At 33.5% G+C, this 21,135-nt stretch overlaps 4 protein-coding genes and 2 long non-coding RNA genes across 8 annotated transcripts; 3 read left to right on the top strand and 3 right to left on the bottom strand.

The window, feature by feature from the left end:
- On the bottom strand, nt 1-6,651 carry LOC8272237 (alpha-L-fucosidase 2). Its single transcript, XM_002527430.4, has 10 exons — nt 6,255-6,651; nt 5,588-5,733; nt 4,135-5,039; nt 3,344-3,476; nt 2,470-2,628; nt 1,968-2,192; nt 1,777-1,878; nt 1,551-1,686; nt 852-1,047; nt 1-568 (listed from the first exon to the last, which is right to left on the bottom strand). Exons 1-10 carry the CDS (start codon nt 6,478-6,480, stop codon nt 247-249), a joined length of 2,550 nt encoding a protein of 849 aa, XP_002527476.1. The 5' UTR covers nt 6,481-6,651; the 3' UTR covers nt 1-246.
- LOC125370369 lies at nt 6,633-7,946 on the top strand. The gene is made up of 2 exons (XR_007216265.1): nt 6,633-6,767; nt 7,717-7,946. It is a non-coding gene; the product is annotated as an uncharacterized LOC125370369 (long non-coding RNA).
- Nucleotides 7,947-8,114: 168 nt separating this feature from the next.
- LOC8272238 lies at nt 8,115-11,813 on the bottom strand. The gene is made up of 3 exons (XM_002527431.4): nt 11,662-11,813; nt 8,780-9,008; nt 8,115-8,691 (listed from the first exon to the last, which is right to left on the bottom strand). Exons 1-3 carry the CDS (start codon nt 11,724-11,726, stop codon nt 8,608-8,610), a joined length of 378 nt encoding a protein of 125 aa, XP_002527477.4. The 5' UTR covers nt 11,727-11,813; the 3' UTR covers nt 8,115-8,607.
- A 92-nt stretch (nt 11,814-11,905) lies between these two features.
- LOC8272239 (LYR motif-containing protein At3g19508) lies at nt 11,906-14,546 on the top strand. 3 transcript variants are annotated; one of them, XM_025158847.2, is made up of 3 exons: nt 11,906-12,196; nt 12,297-12,381; nt 12,956-13,150. In XM_025158847.2, the coding sequence occupies exons 1-2, from the start codon at nt 12,002-12,004 to the stop codon at nt 12,348-12,350; spliced, it is 249 nt and encodes an 82-aa protein (XP_025014615.1). In that variant the 5' UTR covers nt 11,906-12,001; the 3' UTR covers nt 12,351-12,381; nt 12,956-13,150. The 3 variants fall into 3 exon arrangements, with proteins under 3 accessions (XP_025014615.1, XP_015579868.1, XP_002527478.1); XM_015724382.3 differs by lacking the exon at nt 12,956-13,150 and adding an exon at nt 14,237-14,546 and having other exon boundaries at nt 11,907-12,196; XM_002527432.4 differs by lacking the exon at nt 12,956-13,150 and having other exon boundaries at nt 11,920-12,196; nt 12,297-12,536.
- Nucleotides 14,547-17,376: 2,830 nt separating this feature from the next.
- On the bottom strand, nt 17,377-17,856 carry LOC125370349. The gene is made up of 2 exons (XR_007216238.1): nt 17,719-17,856; nt 17,377-17,606 (listed from the first exon to the last, which is right to left on the bottom strand). It is a non-coding gene; the product is annotated as an uncharacterized LOC125370349 (long non-coding RNA).
- Nucleotides 17,857-17,950: 94 nt separating this feature from the next.
- LOC8272240 (transcription factor bHLH113) lies at nt 17,951-20,282 on the top strand. The gene is made up of 5 exons (XM_002527433.3): nt 17,951-18,377; nt 18,518-18,637; nt 18,784-18,849; nt 19,049-19,147; nt 19,764-20,282. Exons 1-5 carry the CDS (start codon nt 17,967-17,969, stop codon nt 19,929-19,931), a joined length of 864 nt encoding a protein of 287 aa, XP_002527479.2. The 5' UTR covers nt 17,951-17,966; the 3' UTR covers nt 19,932-20,282.
- Nucleotides 20,283-21,135: the final 853 nt, after the last annotated feature.

The raw sequence follows: 21,135 nt of genomic DNA, 5'->3' as shown, positions 1-21,135 counted from the left end.
TTGACCAACTGAATCATAAATCTTTCCTGACAGAATTGTGTTTACATAGAAAAACTTCTGTTCAACTATAGAAACAATGAAGCCTAATTGCTTATTTGCTGGGAATCAGGACTAATACAAGAGTAAGACAAGACGTGAGTAAAGAATGAAGAATAGATAAATGGAGGATTACCAGTTTCCTGTCCAGAATTATTAGGAAAACATTCATGTAATGCTCTTTCTGAAAAGTCTACCTGTCCTCACCATTCAACAAGAAGCCGCTTCTGAAAGAGTGTATGTGTTTATGCATTTTAACTCACGATTGAATGTGTATACTTTACCAGATGAAATAGTTAGATTCACTATAGTTCCTCTATAATGTAAACGTGTAATAGAATTATGTGTCTTTGACCAAAGACCAACTTCATGAAGATCCCCTTCTCTCCAGCATATGTTGACTGTTACCCCGCCACGTGCTTTTAATCCTTTTACGCAACCGTTCGCCCATTTATCCCGAGGAAGAGCAGGGAGCAAGTACAGGTCCTTTAACGTGCTCTGGACCAGCATTTCTGCTATTGCTGCTGGAAAACTGAAACCACAGATTTTAAACATTAGCAGTCATGTCAGTTGCTAAAAACTTTTTTCTATTACTAAGGCAATGTTCTTTATGACATTGGATCCTGCATCGCTATCTGCGTACTTTCTCTTGTTCATTTTCCAGATCAAAGAGAAATTAAAATCATTAGCACCCAAAACAAGATTCCATAATTCGGTATATATCTAACTCTACTATCTAAGAAATGGGATTGATATTAGGCAATAAATACTGACAGTAACTGCCTTTTCATCAACTCATGAAGATTGCTGCTTACCCAAAGTTGGCATCAATTTGGAAAGGAGGGTGTGCAGTGAACAAGTTACTATATAGACCTCCTTCAAAATCACTTTCACGATCTGGATCAACCAGGTCAAACAAATGCTTGATCATCCGATATGCGTGCTCACTGTTATGCAGGCGTGCCCACAGTGCAGCTTTCCACATGCTTGACCATCCTGGACCTTCCTCTCCTGTTTAAGCATTATCAAGAGAGAATGCTTGAGATAAGTAAAGTAACTGGAAGGCTTTGGAAGGCTTTACCTTTAAAAAAGTCTAAATGACTGCAGAGTTTCAGCAGACCAAATTCAAGTAATTAAAATGACTGGAAGAAACTGAAAAGTACTTCAGATTGACCAGCTAATTGCTTTCAGACAATTATCAACAGAATTATTGCACAAATGCAGTAATCCTATCCGAGTACTACTCTAGAATTTTGTCAATAATAAGTAGAAAGAGATTTTGCTAATAAAAAAGCTCTCCCAATTGAATATTTTTATAGCATAAAAATATAATGAGCTCAAGGGCATGTCATATCTAAAGAACCAAACTTAAAGTAGCAAATGGAAGCAACCGTCTTTTGTTCCATGTTTACCCTGTTAATAGTAACATCTTTTATCAAAAATGAAATATACATTCAATATTCACAAATATGTTTGCATTTTAAGTTTTATCTAGTCAGTTATTAAAAGGTCACCTCTTTTATAAAGGGTATAGTCAGCAGCTTTACAGAGGTCTGGAGTTTTCTCAACAGTTATCGTATGTCCTGGAAACAGGCCAAAGAGATGAGAAACATGTCGATGATGTACCTCTGGGTCCTCAAAATCCTGAGCCTGGTAAGAATTAGACAGAACCTTTTACTGCCCAAAATCCAAATAATTCTATGGTTTATAGACCTCAGGATTTTAAGTAAAGACACATACCCATTCCATAATGGAACCATCTCTCGCAATTTTAATTGGTCTAAGTCTTGGCTGAGCCTCACGGACTTTTTGAATAAGTTCATCCTCTTTTCTTCCCAGAACCTGTTTGTGAGGAGCATTTAAAAAGATACAAATACAACAAATATAAAGGACTAAGCTGTGTTTAGCCAGCACAGAAAAAAATTTATAACCTCTGCTGCAGAAACAATTTCAGAGAATACTTCTTGTATGATTTCCACATCCATAGTTGTTGAGTTGCTAACACTAGCAGGTTTACCATCTGGAGCAATAAACATGTGCTCTGGTGAAGTTGACGGATTAGTTTCCAGATATCCTCCAGGTCCTTCTATCAACCAGTCCAACAAAAATGTTGCACATCCTTCCAACAAAGGGTATGCCTTATTTTTTAGAAAATCCTAATTATGCAGCATACATTAGCAACCACTTACTAAGAAATTTGCAGTAAATATTATAAACAAGAATTTTATACAACTTCCTGCCATGAGATGAGTAACAATGTCTCCAAGAGCAATTAAAGTGGATTTTCAGGCATGGGCATTCAGTCAACATTAGGTCATTTCCTCGTAACCAATAAGAAAAACTCAAGGATGCAGCTTGAATTAAGGTTCACATTGGTATCATGCTAATAGTAAACACAAGCAGATAGTAAACCGCCGATAAGTAGTATCTTACTTTGTCCATGGTGTAAGTATAATGCTCCCATAAGTGTATACAAAGCCAGGCTCCACCCATTGGCCACAGAGCCCATACAGCTTCACCTCGATCTGGTGATGTTTTTGCCCATAGATCAGACACTTGATGAGCCACCCAACCATTTGCTTCATAGTTCACCTGTAATAATCAATAACTTAATAAGAAAGGCAGGACATTAAAAATAAGAAATGACTTATTTAATGCCGATTGAGGATTTGTCTAGCCACCCAGGACCTCCATAAACTCTTTAACCCTAATTTTGCAAGAGACCTATATATGCTGACTGAAGAAGGAAAAATTCCTTTCCCTTATTGGTCTAGGCAAATAACATCTCATTTTACTTTGTAGGAGAAACTGACCCATCTCCCATGAGCTCATATTCCTCCAATTGCTTTCAGACTTTCTAGTGATAAAATATTTTCCTACTTCTTCTTTGTTTATATCCAAAATTATTTATTTATTTTGAGGTGAAAGGAATATTTATAAAGTAAAAAGATTTGGGAAAAATTCTATTGAAGTAATAATTGTTGATTTGAGGAAAAAGTCCTTGAAATTGGGTTACCAACTACATAGACAAAAGTTGGAAGAAATTTTATCCACGTCAGCGTACTCCATTAGAGTTCCAATTTAGGACTAACATTGTTGTTTCTTAGAACTTTTAGAACTTGATCGTGATAAGGCAAAATTTATAGGACTGTCAGTGTCGGTGTCGGTGTCGGTATCTCTTAAAATTTGTTCAGCTTACATGGAACTTCATGCATCTAAAACCATGAAAATTATGCATTAACAACTTAACAAAGACGACTTGGTATATATGTATAGATATAGATATATAAGTAGGAGAGAAGCTTACTTTTGCTGTCATACTTCCATTAATTGACAGAGAAGACATGTACTCAAACAACGGTTCGTGGCACTCATGGAGATTGCAAGAAAGGGCAGGCCAGTAGTTCATTTGTAGATTAATGTTCAGATGTTGAGCGCCACTAAATTATAATAGAAGGGTAAAAAAATGTCACCATCAGTACACAGAATGGAAGATATCATCATAAACTTTTGGTAATAACCTTGTGCTGATAACTGATAATATGCAGTTTATATACTAATATGCAGGAGGAGAAGTGAGATTCCCATTCCTGGTACTGGTCATTTACTTTCTCTAATCAGTAATATATCACCCATGATTGGAAGCTATAAAGAGCTGATCAGTTTAGCTCATCCATACCACATTACTCTTCCTCTTCCAACTGCTGACCAAGTTAATTATAGTTCTTCGAAAAACCAGAGTTTCATACTTGCACTAAAATGTTGACTTATAGCCTCAGACTTGTACCAAAAGGGAAGAAAGAAACAACAATAGGAAAAAAAAAAAAAACGTCTACATGATCCTGAAATGTTTCTGTTTTTCGCCACTAAAATTACCTTAATCCCTTATGTGAAATACTAATTGTCATCTCATATACAAAATAGTAAACATTAATTTATATATACAAAGTCCTTATCATACAAGTGCAATCGTGCACACACACGCAGTTATGTATGAGAAGAAAAGGTCTAAGTGCATGTGTATCAACCTACCGAGGTACAGAGAAAGTACAACATATAGGTAGATAGGTAGATAATAGAGAGAGAGAGAGAGCATACTCCCATGGTGGCGCATTATCCTTACTCCATATACCCTGTAGATTTGCCACCTGAGTTCCAGGCCTTGAACAAGAAATAAGCAAATATCGACCATACTGGAATAAGAGCTCCACTAATGATGGATCTTCATCAGTTCGAAATGACTTTACCCTCTCTGCAGTTGAAATGGTATCATCTTTGCTCTCATTAAGGGATAGATAATTTTTAAAGGACAAAAATTTCTTCATATTCAAAGGTCCGTTTCCCAAAATGCTCTTTGAGCTTTTTGAAAGCCGTAGTGAGACACGATGAAAAAGAGTCTGATAATCATCCAAATGACGTGCATATAGATCAGTATATGATAAATTTTTAACCAAATCTAGCGCATGCAGGCATGCGGAAGTAGGATCCTTCTTGGACGCTGAAGGCATAGTGAATGGTCCATCAAATGAAGATGAAGCCACTAAACTTAAAACTGCCCAATCTGAACCTTCCACCTTCAATTTTCTGTCATCTAAAACATGTATCTTTCCTCTTCCCTCACTAATCTGTAACTTGAGAATTGCAGCAAACTCAATTCCCTTGGGACCATCACTTGCATATATTTGTGGTGGGGCCCTTTTACCAGGACAACTTCCTTCAATAAAAATCTGATTTTCACCTTTTGTATATGAATGATGATGCAACTCGCTGTCTAAAAGCACTGTAAATGATACAGACCCTGGTTTGCTTGCAGCAATCTTTGTCACAACCACTTGATTTGGATTAGAAGCAAAATGCTCTCTCGTATATTCCACATCACCTAAAGAGTATTTTACTCTTGCTGTGGCAGTGTCCAAGTCCAGCTCTCTCTGATATGTTTTCTCATCATAGCTGAGATGGGAATCGTCAAATTCCAGTTTGATATCACCAAGTACTTGGTAGATCTTCAACAACAGAAAATAACAATTAGATGAGATTCTGAAAAACACTGAAATCTTATTGTTACTGAATAGAAAAAGTCACCAACATTAAAAAGAAACCCAGCATTATTAGTAATAGAAAGCTCGCTCGACATGGCAACCATGAAGTTGGTCAGGGAAATTGGTGCTTTATAGGATATATTAGATAGACAAGGCACTCTTACAAGATTTGATCACATTAATTCAGTATAAGGAATGAATATACCCAACAAGAGCAGATCATCCTAGCTTGAGGTCAGCTAAGAACCGACAAAAGCATTAATGCATTAGCTGGCAAAGCAGTAGTCCCAGACTATCATGCTGGTGGATATACTCTGCTTAACCATCTTATGTGAACTTCAAAGGCAACAATATAGAAGTCAAAATTATCATCTTCATTCATCATCAAGTTAACTTGCGAGCAAAGGTGCACATACCATTAAATAAACCTCAAAAGGACAATTGAATTGTCACCACCAATTTAGTAAAACAACAAAAAAATGGCTTTATCATAGACAAAATGAAATACATACCTCAGAAGGCAGTCCTGACAATTTGACCGCTTCTGTAGTGGCTTCAGCATACTTTCTATCACCAACAAGTTTTCTAACTTGTGTTAGTGCCTCTGGAGCATTAGGGTTAGTATAGTTTCCCGGAGTCCCAGTCCAGAGTGTATCCTCTAAAAGATCCAGATAAAATATGGTGAGTTGGTTAAAAGAAAGGAGGACAAAGGCATTCTATATCATACAATGCAGTTAACGCAAATAATAATATTGTCTCCAACTACAACGGAGATTACTGTCCTTCACTCACTGCATAAAAAGTTGCAATTTAGCAATTAAAATAAAACATAAGAACTCTGTCACTGAGTAGAAAAATTCATCATCAAGAAGCATACAAGAAAACCTCTAATTCAATTGATCCAAACTCCAATTTTTCTAACTTCTCCAAGAAAAATACTCTCTTTCACAATTAAACCAACATCAAAAAAAAAAAAAAAAAAAAACCATTATTCTTCCTTCAAACAATCTACAATCCAAAAGCTTGAAACTTTTTACAGTACGACATTTAAAAAAATCCCTTCTTTCAAGCAATATTAATCCAAAAGCTCGAAACTTCTTTTAGTACAGCATCAAGAAAAAAAAAGTAACCATTTTTATGGCAAAATAAGAAATTTCTTTATCTGGGTTATGAAAATACCGTTGATACGAAGAGTTTCAGATGCAACACCACCAAAAACCATAGCACCCAAGCGACCATTCCCAATTGGAATAGCATCAGTCCAATGCTTAGCTGGCCCACTGAACACAATTTTCAATGGCCTATCTTCATCATCATCATTATTCTCTATCAAACTACTCGGCCTCCACCAGTCTTTCTCCGCCGGCCGTCGCACCACCACCCATTCTCCATCCTCCTCTATCATTTCTTTGCTCTCTCTCTCTCACTAGCTTTCTCTCTCTATAATTTAGCTTTGGTAGTAAGGCTAGTTAAGAAGTGAAGTAGGGAGTGAGGGAAGGGAAGGGAAGGGACCCTGTTGGGATGCAGCTATGAATGCATACGGCGTGTGATGTCTGGAAGGTGGGACCCACTTGATGATGTGCCATTTTTGGTATGCTTTCAGAAGCAAAAAGTTCAGATTTTCAATTTTATTCTTTTTAATCTTTTTACTGATAACGCGGCAACAGATTTGGAGACAGATCCAGACCAAAGGTATCACGAGCAAAACTAGATAGATTGTCTTTTTGTTCATCTCTAATTTAGTATTTGATTAATGATAATTAATTCTACTAATTAAACTATTTTTCTACTGATTAGAGGTAGTATAGAATGAGCTGATTATAGATCATTTCTTTTATCGCTTACTATTATATGCAGAAATTAAATAATTACCTGCTATTATTAAATTGTTCAGGAGATTTTGTTAGTAGATTGTTTATGAGATTTTGTTAATAAAGAATGATATGTCGGAAAAGTTTTGAGAACTTTTAAGATAACCTTTTCGAGAACCAAACCCCTCTCTGCATGCTGCACGTGATAGTAGAATCCTCGTCCCTTTTTCTTTTCTTTTTTTTTTTTTAATTTTAATTTCCTCGCCTGTGTAGCATAATGCAAATTTTTATTTATATTGCGTCATAATATTTAATGCACTAGAAAAAAATATTAAAGATTTAAAATTGTTCATATTTATTATTAAATATAATACATAATTTTTTAACTTTTAATTTAAATATTATATTTTTAAAAATTAATTACTGCACAAGAATAAAAATGCAAATTGAGATATGAAAATGAAATTAGCTAAAATAGTAATAAAAGACGATCTTTTCCACGTACAACATTTATTATTATTTTTGAACATTTTGTAGTCCAACATTAGACCAAAAAAAAGAAATCTCGGATACTAATTTCCCATGCCCTATGGCTTTTTATGTCAGAAATTGTTCCCTCGTATTATTATAGAAAATAATAATTAATTTTATCACTTTATTTTTCATTTTTTTTTCTCGAGAAAAATGACTGATTTTCATTGATTCTTCTTAAAAAATACGACAATTTTTATCATTTAACTGTTAAATTTACATACCTAAGCATTAGGATGAAGGTGGCGGTGATGTCCTATCAATTTGAGTTTGTCTAACTGTTTTTTCCTCATTGGCAGATTTTCTCTTGTCAAGCCGAAGAGGGAGATCGAGTGAATAAAGAGGAAGTGCTTTTTCTTTCTTAAATTCTAGATCAAGACCCTAAGATGCTTGGCTGGCTAACTATCACACCTCTCACTTCACTCCAGCTAACTATCTATACTTTTGTTTGTTGGTCTGATTTTCTGTAGATTTTTTGTGTTCCCAGTTGTTGATAAATCTACCAACTACAATAATGATCCTTGTTTAATTTCGTCTCTACCTATTTTTGTTGCAGCAAATGCATGTCAAATATATATCTACCAAGTTGCTTTTAAACTTGTCTCTACCTTTCATGTCAAAGAATGAGGGTAGTACAATTTTCCCAGATCAGTGTATCGATTAATGGAAAAGGCAATATTTTGCATTACCAGTGTTCTAATGCAAGGGGAAGCCATGGTGCAATTAGTAAAGTTCACTTCAGCAAGCCTGCTGTAGCAAGGTTCAGAGAGATAGAAGAGGGAGAGCTGAACCCAAGACTGTTCTCAATACTTTGTATACCTACCTCACTGAAACCCGAAGGCATACTATTTAGAAGCTTTAATTACATGAAAGATATTAACCAGATAAAAACAACTCAAAACTCAGGAGAGAAGAAGGAAACTGTACATCCACCAGATATTTGATTTTACTGCCTATACAGTATGGATCTCTATAGCATTATCTCCTTCATCATTCGCACTCCATAATTTATCAATAGGGGGCATAAGATCTGACTCAATCGCAAATTTAATTCTTTTTTTAATCTCATTCAGTTCACTTTGAACAGTAGAAAACTTTAACATGAGCTCAGATTTCTCCCTTTATCAGGCATCCCTATCACTATTTTGTTGCCGTTCGATGTCACCCAGTTTTTCTTGTAGTCTAATGCACTAATTGCGGATGAGATTTAGCTCATCGACATGTCTATCACCAGTTAAATCTGGCTCATCAACCCACTGAAGAAATTCACATTGCTGGCAATAATAAGAAGAGATAATGAGGACAAAGCAAGCAGGCTGAAGAGTATAATTTCCTGTCGAGATAGAGGAACGATGCACTTACAGTAAACCTCTTTTGGCAATTATAGAATAATCGGAAAGGATTTCCGGGTGTATGAGACACTCGCATTTCAGCAGGAAGGCTACAAAAGCACATCACTTTGGCGCTTCCATTGGTACTGAAGTTAGAATCTTCAGATGGACTCATTTCAGAATCGTCAGAGGCACTCATTTCAGAATCTTCAGGGTTGCTCATTTCAGAATCTTCAGGTGAACTCATGTAAAAATGATTTCTGTTCACATGAAACATTCATCGTGTTATAACTTTAAGCAAAAGAACCGCCGTTGCAAGTTATCTGGAAGGACATTCACAACAGACTTTAGCACCACACAGTAGATCAAGGACAGTCACAAGTTTGATTGATTTATGCATTGCTATTGATAGAGTAGAAGTAGATTACAGATTGTAGACCCTTACAGAAGCCTGATGTATCCATATCAGTTTTTCCCAATGACTGGTAAAATAAACACAAGTGTTGGTGGGAGGGAGAAGGAGAAAGATGTTGAATGCAAACTTTGGATTGCGGTAGATTACTATTCTAACAACTAGCTTAAATTTACCGAATACTTCAATCCAAGTACTGCAAAAATATTACGAGGCCAGACTTTTTTTCCCTTGATAATTTGTGTTTGAATTGTGAAGGCTGCACTATCTTCAACTATAGGGCTTGGTTGGACTGGACCTAATATTAGCAACATGATACACCAGTGTTTAAGCGACCATAATGGCCTTCACTGCTATCATACACATGGTCATAGTCACATTTGAATGATTGCACCACTTGACAGATATAGCTCTTTAAACTCTAACGCAACCAAGGATTTTAGAACAGAGTTCATTATAATCTGAAGAATCTATTAAGAAACAGAGTACTTGCCCGCAATATGTTCATCCAATATAATTTGGAAGAAACAGAGAGAAATTGAAGAAACAAAAAATGAAAGATTCAGATTATGCAGCTTAATCTAAAAGCTTAAATTTAAGGATTTCATCTTATTCTTAATATTCTTATTCTTTTTTTTAAATTCTTCACATTGCATGTTGAACTCCTGCCAAGATGTACCACGTATAAGACATCAGTTTATTGCTTTCCCTCACCCTTCTCTCCTTCAATCTTTTCAATCTGTGTCTGTACCCTGTTTTGTCGTTTAACTAATCCATTTGCTTTTTCCTGTGATATCAGTCCTTGAAACCAGCAGGCGCAAGTAAGATAGGCTTCAGTTTTTTACAACCATAATGAACATCCTCAAACCGACAGCTATATAACAATTCTTGTCAGCTTCATCCATTCAGCCATGGATGCTTAGTGGGGATCCCCTTACATGGTGAATAACCAAATTCCAATTGAAATGAAATCTTTAGGATAAATTAATGCAAAATTTAGGAGGAACCAATAGAAGGACATCAATTCAAAACCTGGATTTTCGAATTGAGAGAGATCAAGAATTCTCACTATTTCTTAGATTTATGGGCCCAATTCAATTCCGTGGAATCTTTCGTTCACATTTTTTTCCATCAAGAACGTTTATAAAACTCTTGGACTCCCGAATTTGGAGTATTTTACTTTCACGCAATTCAAAGGGTTCAATGGCACTTACAGGAGCTACAACAGTGAAGCCTAACCAACAGAAAGATGCAACTAATCTCACATAGCCTCACAATCACATCATCCACATTCAAAAAAGAAAGTAGCTATTTTCTTGATTAACCTCCTTTTCTCTGCAAATACCAAACCCCATAAAAGACCCACGACTGCAATTCCAATGCAACAACAGCTTGCAGCGAAAAACTCAATGATAGAACATCTATCAATTCTCTACCCTAGAATCTTACAAAAGCAAGGAAATTGGATATTATGTTACTGTTAAGTCTGTTTCTGATGAATCCCTTTTGAAGCCAAATACAGCACCGCTCCATCCAGAAACACCTTTGTTTCCTTTACCTCTATAGTAGAAACCCCATAACGAAATCACAATAATATTTACTTTCCCAAAAACAACAATTTGCATCTTAGCTCCAATACTACACCAAAACTTACAATGGTCTGGCTAATCACCATTGGCATTAAAACACAAGCCTGCAGACAGTACACATCAGAGTGGCAGTATTACCTATTCTAGATGGTAAGATAAAAGCCTCTTTGGTACCATAACTAAACCTGTCTGTCTCCATAGTAATTAATAGCAGCTAATCGTATCCCTTTGAAAAGGAAAAAGGTTGATATTTTTTATACAAATAAATGTTGACAACAGCAATATGAAATCTTTGTTGAAACCAAGATAGGCTAAATTCCAAAAGCTTCAGTCTTCAAGAATAAAGGGAAAATAAGTTTATTCTGAAAAAAAAAAAAAAAGAATAAAGAGAAAAGAGAAAAAAAAATGCTAGAATTATGATAAAACATACAAAGGATCATAATCCAGATATAGAAACATATGGAAAAGCTATCAAAGCTGAATACAATTCCCAGATAACGGTCAAATTGAGTATCACAAATCACATTGACAACAAGAAAAAACTCCCCGATCCGGAGTCTGGCATATAAAAGAATTCCCAGATAAAGATCAAGTTTTTAAACTTTCACCATATATAACACTAATCAAATTTTAAACATGACCTTAGTATCATAAGTTACACTCCAGTGACAACAAGAAAAAAAGAATTCCAATCCTTTTATTCTAGCTCAATTTACTCCAAACATATAACAAACTCATTGATCAATTTCAAACACTGCTCGATATAAAACACCATTACGATAATGGAAAGCAAATACAAAAATACTGTAAATTTAAGTTATAAGAATACCATAAAATCAAAAATCAAAGTCTTATAACATAAACCCAAAATTAAAAACAGAAATCAAATCTTTCAAAATCCGTAATTGGAACCTGGATTCCAGAAACGAGAAGATAATTGCAAGAGAAAAGAGAAAGACATAAAAGAGGAAGACCATAGGCGCTATTAGGAGTGTGCCTAGTGTTTATGAGTGTTGTCTTTTCCTTTCCCCCAGCTTACTCGAGCTGGCCTTACGTAAGGTTAGACCAATGATATACCAGATAGTATTAATGTCTGTCTAGTACTGCCAGTACTCAATGCTAGCGCAGAAAGATAAAGCCCAGTTCGGTTTCATGTGGGTCGATTAGCCCATGTTCGCCCCATGTCGTTGGAAATTATTTATATAAATGCCCTTAAACATCAACGAAAAACGCTTTGTTGTTGGAGGAAGAGATGCAGAAAGCACTGAGAGTGTATGGTGAAGTTCTGAGGCTAGTTCGGCAACTACCTGCAGACACAAGACCTTATTACGCAAAATACGCGCGCGAAAACTTTGTCAACTACAGAGAAGTTGATTCCAATGACGATAATGCCCTCGACGAACTCTTTCGCCGAGCTTACAATCACTCTCGTTGGATCCTGAACAAGGTCCTTTTTATTTTCTCCTTGAGGTTTCATTGTTATTATCTATTCTATACTCTGTTTATGTTTTGATATTTTTCTTTCTGTTTCATTTTTTTATTCACAGTATTCGGTTAATGACTCTGTTGCTAATAAGTTGAAGGAGATATGTTGCGGTTAAGAGTAAAGAGAGAAACTCTGGGGCACTGCAGGTGTTTGTTATTATGCCTAAATTAGTGCAAATTTGAATTTTTTTTTAAAGCAAATAATAATTTCCTGTTTGCGACCTTTTGGTTGGTGCAAAATATGTCTTAAAAATGTTTACAACCTTTTATTTTGAAATGGATTTAGTGGTGCTTCTTTCTAATGCTGCAATTTCAGAATTTAGGTGCAATGAGCATGTTTATATATTGATCGAAGTTATCAATTTCCTTGATATGAATCTAGTAATATGATCAATATAATAATTTATGTTGCTGATATGTCTCTTGCCAATTTGGGGTATTTTAAGCTGGAATGCTTTCTACATGAGCAGAGGTGCATTGCTGAGTTTTGAACTTTTGGAGTTTGGTCTCCTCTCTCTCTCTCTCTCTTTAAAAAATGGAAATTTCATTCTTGGGCCTGATGTGGAAGTGAAGAGGCAATCAATCTTTTAACTGATCTTACAATGCTAACTAACACTTGCCTTTTCCTTGTATTTGATTAATTTGTAGGCTGTTGTCTGTTCTACTAATGTCCAGGTTTTATTTTCCTTTTCTTTAACCAAGTCTTTGTTGATTGATATAGGGGTGTAATGTCTGTTCCATTGATGTTACTTGAGGGTTTTCCTCCAGTTATTTGATAAGGAAAAGTATACCTGTTTATTGTAATAGGATCATATGTGAAATCAAATCCATGTAAATTCTTAGGTATTGGTTTGGGTGTTGTGGGATATTGCTTTTCAGCTGATACCACCAGTTATTGTTCTGTGTTTCCTTGTCACTTGTCTCCTACATTTAATTGCTTAGATAATGTTTTCTGATATTAGCTCCTTGATGTATTTTTAGCTATGGTCGTAGGTCATTCCTATCCAGTATAAGATTGTGCTAGGTTGACTATGTATATCATGTACTTTTTGTACTTCATGCTTAACCTTATCACATGGTTTGCTTCCATGAATCAGTTGTGATAATCAACCTATATAATTTTTACCTTTAGGGGCTTAAATGCAAATTTTTCCAAATTAACCTATAAATTAACATTATGGTCCATTTATCTCATCACTTGTCCAGGTTGTCAATTGGCTTATACTTCTCAAAAACCTAGTACGCGATAAACAGAGCGCACCGAGATAAATAAATTTAAAATGAATTTATTTGAGATTCATTCAATAAGTCCGGTTCGACTCAAAAATTATATAAAAAAAATAAAGTTATTATTTGAAAAGTTACAGTTAAGCTTCATTAGTAAAAAGGTTACAAATTACTTCTCTTAATTTATTTCTCTCTTATTGTTCTCTACTCACTAATGGAGGTAATGTACTAATGGAGAACCAAGAGACTAGTGAGGTAGCGATAGATTTGACTATCAATCTCATGAATCACTTAAAAACAATTGGGAATCTTTTAGAAAAATAAGAAAAGAGAAGGGAAAATGGAGATAAGAGAAAATGAAAAGTAAAGTAAACATTGATTTTTAGCAAAGATATTGGGGGGCTAACTGACCATATTGGACAATTTAAGCCCATTTTCTGAAAGAGATAGCAAGTGCATGTGGCACAATACAATAACAGTATACAGGGACATCCTCATGATCTTCTATCATTGTGATACTGTCTTTGAAAACTTTGGTTTGGATGGACTTAATTAACACCCAAAGCAGTTCGATGACTTACTTCTTGATCCAATATAGGGGGCATCAAAGGGAGATTCTTCATCATTATGTCAATATGATGCCCACTTCCTGTACAGCTTATCTTTGCATCCCAAATACTAATAGCAGAAGAAAACCGCCATGTCAACATCTCAATGGAATAGAACCTAATCCTCTCAAAATTGATTCTTTTTTTTTTTTTTTTTCCTTTGACAGGACACCAACAAAAAGACAAAAGCAGAGAAACCTGGTCGGATACATTTGGGTGATTCTGAAAGGAGCGATCGACTTCTTTTCTAAGGACTCAGAGATTTTCACAGTTTCTTAACTGCCATTATCAATAAGTACCACCAATCCAGGACTGCAAGTATTCCTCAGTGATCATAAGAAAAAAAAAAACATCATCTAGCTTTCATCCTTGGCCTTTTTCTTGTAAAAGGTTCTGTTTTTGATATCAAGATCTGTTATGAGGTTTAGCACAAACATATGATAATAAGATGAGACAGATCTGTCCTATTTTGTGGAACGATTTTGTTTTTGTTTTTCTTTATAACCTTACTCAAAGACCCTTTTTTCAGCTTCTATGCGTGCATGCATATGAGCATATCTTCTATTTAGGTTTGCTAAATGCCTGAAACTGAAGTCCAAGTTTCTTGGATGTGAAAGTTCCGTGTTCTATGAAATTATTTTGGTCCTATCTGTATTGATCCTTATATTTTTCTTTTGGTTAGCAGTAGCTTAACTGATTGACAGGTTTATTTCACAAGGTTGGTACTTACCTCTAGATTTTAAGAACACCTGTTAATATTTAATAATTTTATCTAATTATTTCAAAATTTTAAAATAAATATTCATTTAATTTATTTTTAAAAATATTTTTCGATAATAATTTTTGAAATTTCACACTGAAAAAAATGATATAAAAAGTTAATTGTGAGAATATTAATTATGAATTAGTAAGAATAGTTTATCCTAAACTTAATAATACTCTTTTCATGTACGTGCATTCTTTCACATATTTTACATCTAAATATAATAATTTTATAAATTTTATGTTAGTAAGCAGAATCTAAAAATAAATTAAAAATATAATATTTATTCTAAAATTTTAAAATAAATAAATAAAATTATTAAAATATATAAAATTTTAAATTTTAAAATAAATAAATAAAATTATTAAAATATATAAAATTTAAAATTTAATTAGTAATTAAGCCTTTTAAGAATAGGGTCGCCTTTAGCAGGCTTTACACCATAGTTGTTGTGGGGGGTTTTATATATAGAGAATTTCACTGGCATTGCAATTGACTGAGGTTGGAACATAATCCGACGTCATTTTCATTTTCCATCATGAATTGGGCAAAAATATCATTTTAGGGTTCTAAATTGGAAACCCAAATACTGTATAAACTTTTGAAATGTGAATTTTTCTTTAACAAAGTGAGGTACCCGAGGTTTATAGTGTATGATTAGAGGTATAATTGAGCCCAGTCGAGTTATAACAGCGTCAAACTCGAGTTTAACCTGTTTGTAAAATTTGAAATTTAAAATTCGATATATAAATTAAATTTTATTTTATTTAATTCAACAAAATATTTATAAAAAAAAACTCAAGCTTAACTCAATAGTTTAAAATAATTTTTTATTAAATTTTAGTAAATTTGAAATTATAAATTTATGTAGCTTAGTAATTTTAATAATAAATATTTATGAATTTGCCAATTTTTTAAATTGAAAAATCTAAACTCACTTAATAAATTATTTGAGTGAGCCGAGTTTACTCATTGACTCAAATCTTGACTTGAAAAATATTTTAATATAATTTAATTCTACAATTCGATTTTTAAGATTCGAGTCAACGAGTTAACTCGGCTCATTTTATATTCCTATGCACGATGAAGATTAATCTTTTCAGAAAAGAATTAAGCCATAGAAATTGACAGTGGAATAATTAATATCCAAAAGAATGGCAAATCCGTAATAATAGAGGAACAGAAGACTAATATTTGAAACATGGAACAAAGTGAAAACGGAACCAAAGCGACCAACGAGGTGTGTCGAAAGTCCCATGAAAACAAACGAAGCAAATGTCGGAAGGGAAACCTCTTCGTCTTCCTCTAGTAACTCTTTGTCCACGTGTCTTTCTTCGTTAGAAACTACAAAGCCACGTGGCAAACATGTGTCTCTTCTTTCTTGTTATGCCAGCTAAGATTTCCAGTCCTAGTAACTGTAACTTTAAGTCTTTTATGATTCTTCTCCACTTGCTGTCTGCTGCATGGGTTTGACTGCAGCAGCTTAGCTCACCTCATTGTTCTTTCTTTTACGATGATGTTTTTATGTTTTAATATTTAGATTTTCTTTTTTAATTTTAAATATCTCAATTTCAATTTAGAATCTCAAATTCAATTAATGATAATTTTTTATATTTAATAAAAAATTAATTTTAAACGAATTTAATATTTAATAAACTTGAAAATTAAATCACAATTTTTTAGTAAAAATTTAATATAATAAAATGACCTAAAAAGGAATCAATATATTAGATAAAAGTTAGAATAAATAATAATAATTATCCTTTAAACAAACTGTTAATTTTTCATTTCACTTTTACTGTGCTAATTTTCTTTTTACCTTACGTGCATTGGTTATTTCCTCTTTTTTTTTTTCTTTTTAGTTACTTTTACCCACTGCTCATACTAGTTTTATATGTATTTGTATTAGTCACTTATTCACTCTAACTATTATTAGATAAAAATTATTTACTGATATCTAATATATATTTTTATCTATAAAATAAATTAATATAAATTTATTAATTATAAATTTTAATATATGTATATCAGTTATATAATATTAAAATATAAAAATTAGTATATATATATATATATATATATTATTTTATTAATTGTGATATATATTTTAAATAAAAATTTTAATTGACCTCATAAATCTTCCTCTTGTCCTTTTCATATCAAGTGCAAAATATTTGTACTTTCTTATCTGTATGACCTAACTTTCTTCCTTAAATAAATCAATTAGAGTAAGTTTTAATTTTTTAATTTATAAAAAAATCTAATATTACCATATATTTATATAAAAGAATAATCATCTACTATTTATATTTGTCATTAAAGTGATAAATTACCTAATACAAGGTGAAAACTCAAATCTAAAATTTAAAGTCAAAATATTTTTATTATATTTTATATAAAGATTAATACCAAAATATAAAATATAAAGATTAATTAAATATAATTTACTTATTAAACTAATAATTATAATATACAACTGATTAAAAGAAACTATTCTTAATATAAAAAGAATATTTAATTATAAAATAAAAATAACTAACAAAATAGTCATAGAAGACAACAAACACTTGGCATATAACTAATTTATCATCTCATGAATGAAGAAATATTTTCTCGTATATAACAACTGTGTCTTCAGTTCCTTATGACAAACAAAACTTCAAGTCCGAGTCCTTTCTCACTCCCATTTCATTTCACATATTCTTTCTTCCTTTCTTTCTTAGCCGGCGGTGGCGGCGGCGACGACGGCTGCTGTACTGACTAGATAGACCAGTCTGGTTTCTCAACAAAAATACCAAAGAAAGGAAAGCAAAAACAAAAAAACTCAGAAAATCTTTTTTAAGCAAAACAAACTAAACTGAAAAAAAAAAAAACCAACCAACCAACCAAAATGCTTTGGATGACTCAACCACGGTTTTCTTGGGCTGGTGGCTTTGACTGACTGAAACAAAATCATTCCATTATCCAAAGCCCCTCTCTTGGAAATTACTCCAGAACTACATCTCTTCTTCTCTCTCTCTCTCTCTCTGTCTTGCTCACCACCGCCACCACCACCACCACCTCCTCCTCTGCCACTGCAAACCCACTTAAAGAAACATAAAAGATTGTGTTTTTAGCTTTTTTTGTATGTTATTATGGCGGATAGCGAAGAGGGGGACCATTTTGGAGCAGTGGACACAGCTACTACTGCTACTGCTGCTACTACTACAACTAGTACTAGTAGTTTCTCTCAGTTGTTATTTTCTGATGATGATAATGATATTGTGGGTCTTAACGATATGGGCCCAAGCCTTTCTTTTCATCATCCCTACTCTTCTTCCATCAAGCTTCCTAAAATGCTTTCTTTTGGGGGTTATGATAATCCATATCTTCATCATCATCATCATCATCGTCAAAAGAACGAAGTTGATGATGGTAATAATGTTGTGTTGCTTACACCTCAGAAATCTGGGGTCACGTGCAGTGACTCTTCTTCTGCTTCTTCTGCCAACAACAACAGTAACAATAGTGTCAATGTCAATATCAATACTGCCTCCAAATCTAATGTGAGGGTTTTAATTATTGCACAAAAAAGAAAAGCTAGCTTTCTTTTTTTTTTTTTTTCCTTCTGAGTTCTTATTTTTTGTAATGTTTTGGGGTTTCATGTTGAATATAGTTCTATAATTCATTTTTTAACTCTTTGTAGAGAAAAAGAAATGGTTCAGGCCAAGGAACAGCGCAGTGCAGTACTAACCCCATAGCCAAAACTCAGAGAACTAGTAAAAAGACCAAAATGGAGAATCCCACATCCACTGGCCAACCAAAGGTTTGAACTTTGCAATTTTTAAGATATGCATGTCACTTTTATTACATGCTTCACACATAAGTATTTAAATTGCATGTTTTTGGATTTTGATATCTCTCCAGTCCTTCCTTATTAATTTTTAGTTTTCAATGTCTTTGTAATGACAGATAAGGAAAGAGAAACTGGGAGAAAGAATCAATGCATTGCAGCAACTTGTATCACCCTTTGGCAAGGTGCCCGAATTACATATTCTTTAATTATTTCTTAATTGAGCAAGATTATACTAATTAGCTCTCAGTAAAGCTAGCTTAATCATCATAAAAATATATATAAGATAATGATTAATGGGTTGAATAGAGCTTGGACCTTTTCTGCTGGTGAAAATAATTGATGAATAATTAATAAGGAAATTTGGGAATTGAAATATTGCAGACTGATACAGCATCAGTGCTACATGAAGCGATGGGATATATCAGGTTCCTTCACGACCAGGTTCAGGTGCTGTGCTCTCCCTACCTGCAACACCAACCTGTGAGTACTTGACCCCACTTCATCTCTGTCCTTTTTCTGGTAATATCTTTACTCTTATGAAAAAATGATCATGTGGATCCACATCAGCACTTGGGTCCAGCAGACCCTTCTGGGTCCCAAAATATGTGTACTTTTTCACTCAACTCCAACTAGAACTTGACTTCCAATCTCACATTACTTGGTTTAAGAACTTGATTTCTTAATCCTTTAAGATAGATCACTTCAGTATTTTTACTCACACATTAGTAATTCGAGACTAGAATTTGAATTCTAATCTTATAGTTTTAAATAGACTACTCCAGCCAATCAACGAGTGGCCTAATATCCTGGTCGATATTTTAACTTATTAAAATTGTAGAAGGTCTATGAAAATTGTAGAAGGTCTTGAGTTCAATATGGACCATCAGGCAGTAGTTTTCTGACCGGGGGCTTTCGTGCCCTGGGGCTGCCAATATTAGAGAGAGTTTACTTTTATATATCAGCATATCATATTGAGTTCTTGACTGTTCTTTAACTGCAAATTTGACCATAGTGAGAATGGCCTTGTGATGTACTGTGTTAGTGAAATGGGTCGTTTCCTTTTGTTGATTTCCTTACTGTGGTGAATAATTTATAGGAGGTTGAAGAAAATGGGGAAGAACCAAGAAAGGACTTGAGGAGCAGGGGATTGTGTCTGGTCCCAGTGGAATGCACAGCACACGTGGCAAGCAGCAATGGTGCTGATTACTGGTCGCCAGCCATGGTCAACAATTTCTCATCATCCTCATCATCAACAAAGCAGTGAATGCAATTTAGCAGTTCAATGTTACCTAAAAGTAACACATTTTGATAGCTAGCGAACAAAAGGGTAAAAGAGGGTTCAAAAAAACAAAAAGAAAGACAAGGAAAAAAGAAGTGTAGGTGAAAAGGGTTGTCATCTTTTATGGTTTAGATTAGGTAAGGTAAGAAAAGTTAGAAAGGAAAGGAAGAATCTTTTTTCTTTCTTTTTTTCTTTTAACTTGCTTTTGGTAGAGAGAATACACAACTGGGTTTTTGCCTGGGATGACCTTTTAGCATGTTTTACACCTGTATATTTTCTAGGCTTGACCAATTACCAATGCCATTTTGAGTAAACGGCTAGTTGCCTTTGCAGTTATTATTATGTCTTTATAGCAGTACTTACTGTCATTTTTATTGCTAACAAAGTGAAAATGAAAAAATGAAAAGGACATCACATCATATGGTAATAATAAGGAGGAGGAGGATTAGATATATATATATATATATATTATTGTATGTTCATGTGAACACACAGGTGCAAAATCAACTACCGTACTATACTGTAAAATGTGAGTGCATAGGGACAAAACCGACCTTCTAAAAACATTTTTGTTTGTCCATGGAGATCATCTTAAAGAACATGACTGCAGTTCAAAAAAACAGGTTGAAGGTCAAATATGCTAAGAGCTATTCTTGACATCATCTTTTCAGGTTAATTATTTTAACTAACCCTTTATATTCTTAGTGGGTTAGTTATTTTAACATTTTAGAATTTTGTTAACATTATATTAGTGTATCTTTTATTTTTAATAATTAGAATTTTGACATTTTTTTATTATGTTAAATTATTACATTATTTAGTTAAAATTAAATATCAACTTATCCTTATATTAATATTAGTGTAAGCTTTGTGTGTATTATATAATTCTTCTGATATGATAAGATTCAGGAAAGTTAGAATATAACTTTTTTCCTACCTGTTTTTGTCTTCTTTTTTTTTCTTAATTTTCTTTATCTTTTCTTTTCTATATATATATTTTTCGAAATTCAACTTTAAGATGATTAAACCATAATTGTTTTAGAAATATATTTCAGAAAAGACAGTAACATTTTTTAGAAAAATTAAATTTAAATTTTCCAAATTAGAATGTCATACAACAATACCAAACTGGCTTTAAGCCCTTGAGCCAATTTACTTGAGTGGTCTTGTGTAGTGGAGGATGCCAATT

This window comes from Ricinus communis, chromosome 6 (genome assembly GCF_019578655.1).
Source record: "Ricinus communis isolate WT05 ecotype wild-type chromosome 6, ASM1957865v1, whole genome shotgun sequence".
NCBI lineage: Eukaryota > Viridiplantae > Streptophyta > Magnoliopsida > Malpighiales > Euphorbiaceae > Ricinus > Ricinus communis.
This window is presented reverse-complemented; position numbering and strand designations above follow the sequence as displayed.

Coding starts and splice junctions, on each gene's coding strand:
- LOC8272240 (XM_002527433.3), top strand. CDS start 17,967: ATGGCGGATAGCGAAGAGGGGGACCATTTTGGAGCAGTGGACACAGCT. Junction 18,378..18,517: donor ATACTGCCTCCAAATCTAAT/GTGAGGGTTTTA, acceptor AACTCTTTGTAG/AGAAAAAGAAATGGTTCAGG. Junction 18,850..19,048: donor TTGTATCACCCTTTGGCAAG/GTGCCCGAATTA, acceptor GAAATATTGCAG/ACTGATACAGCATCAGTGCT.
- LOC8272239 (XM_015724382.3), top strand. CDS start 12,002: ATGCAGAAAGCACTGAGAGTGTATGGTGAAGTTCTGAGGCTAGTTCGG. Junction 12,197..12,296: donor CTCGTTGGATCCTGAACAAG/GTCCTTTTTATT, acceptor TTTTATTCACAG/TATTCGGTTAATGACTCTGT.
- LOC8272237 (XM_002527430.4), bottom strand. CDS start 6,480: ATGATAGAGGAGGATGGAGAATGGGTGGTGGTGCGACGGCCGGCGGAG. Junction 5,040..5,587: donor TGTCAGGACTGCCTTCTGAG/GTATGTATTTCA, acceptor CTGTTGTTGAAG/ATCTACCAAGTACTTGGTGA. Junction 569..851: donor CAAATTGATGCCAACTTTGG/GTAAGCAGCAAT, acceptor CTGTGGTTTCAG/TTTTCCAGCAGCAATAGCAG.
- LOC8272238 (XM_002527431.4), bottom strand. CDS start 11,726: ATGGTCTTCCTCTTTTATGTCTTTCTCTTTTCTCTTGCAATTATCTTC. Junction 9,009..11,661: donor TTCTCGTTTCTGGAATCCAG/GTTCCAATTACG, acceptor TCATGTGAACAG/AAATCATTTTTACATGAGTT. Junction 8,692..8,779: donor ATTGCCAAAAGAGGTTTACT/GTAAGTGCATCG, acceptor TATTATTGCCAG/CAATGTGAATTTCTTCAGTG.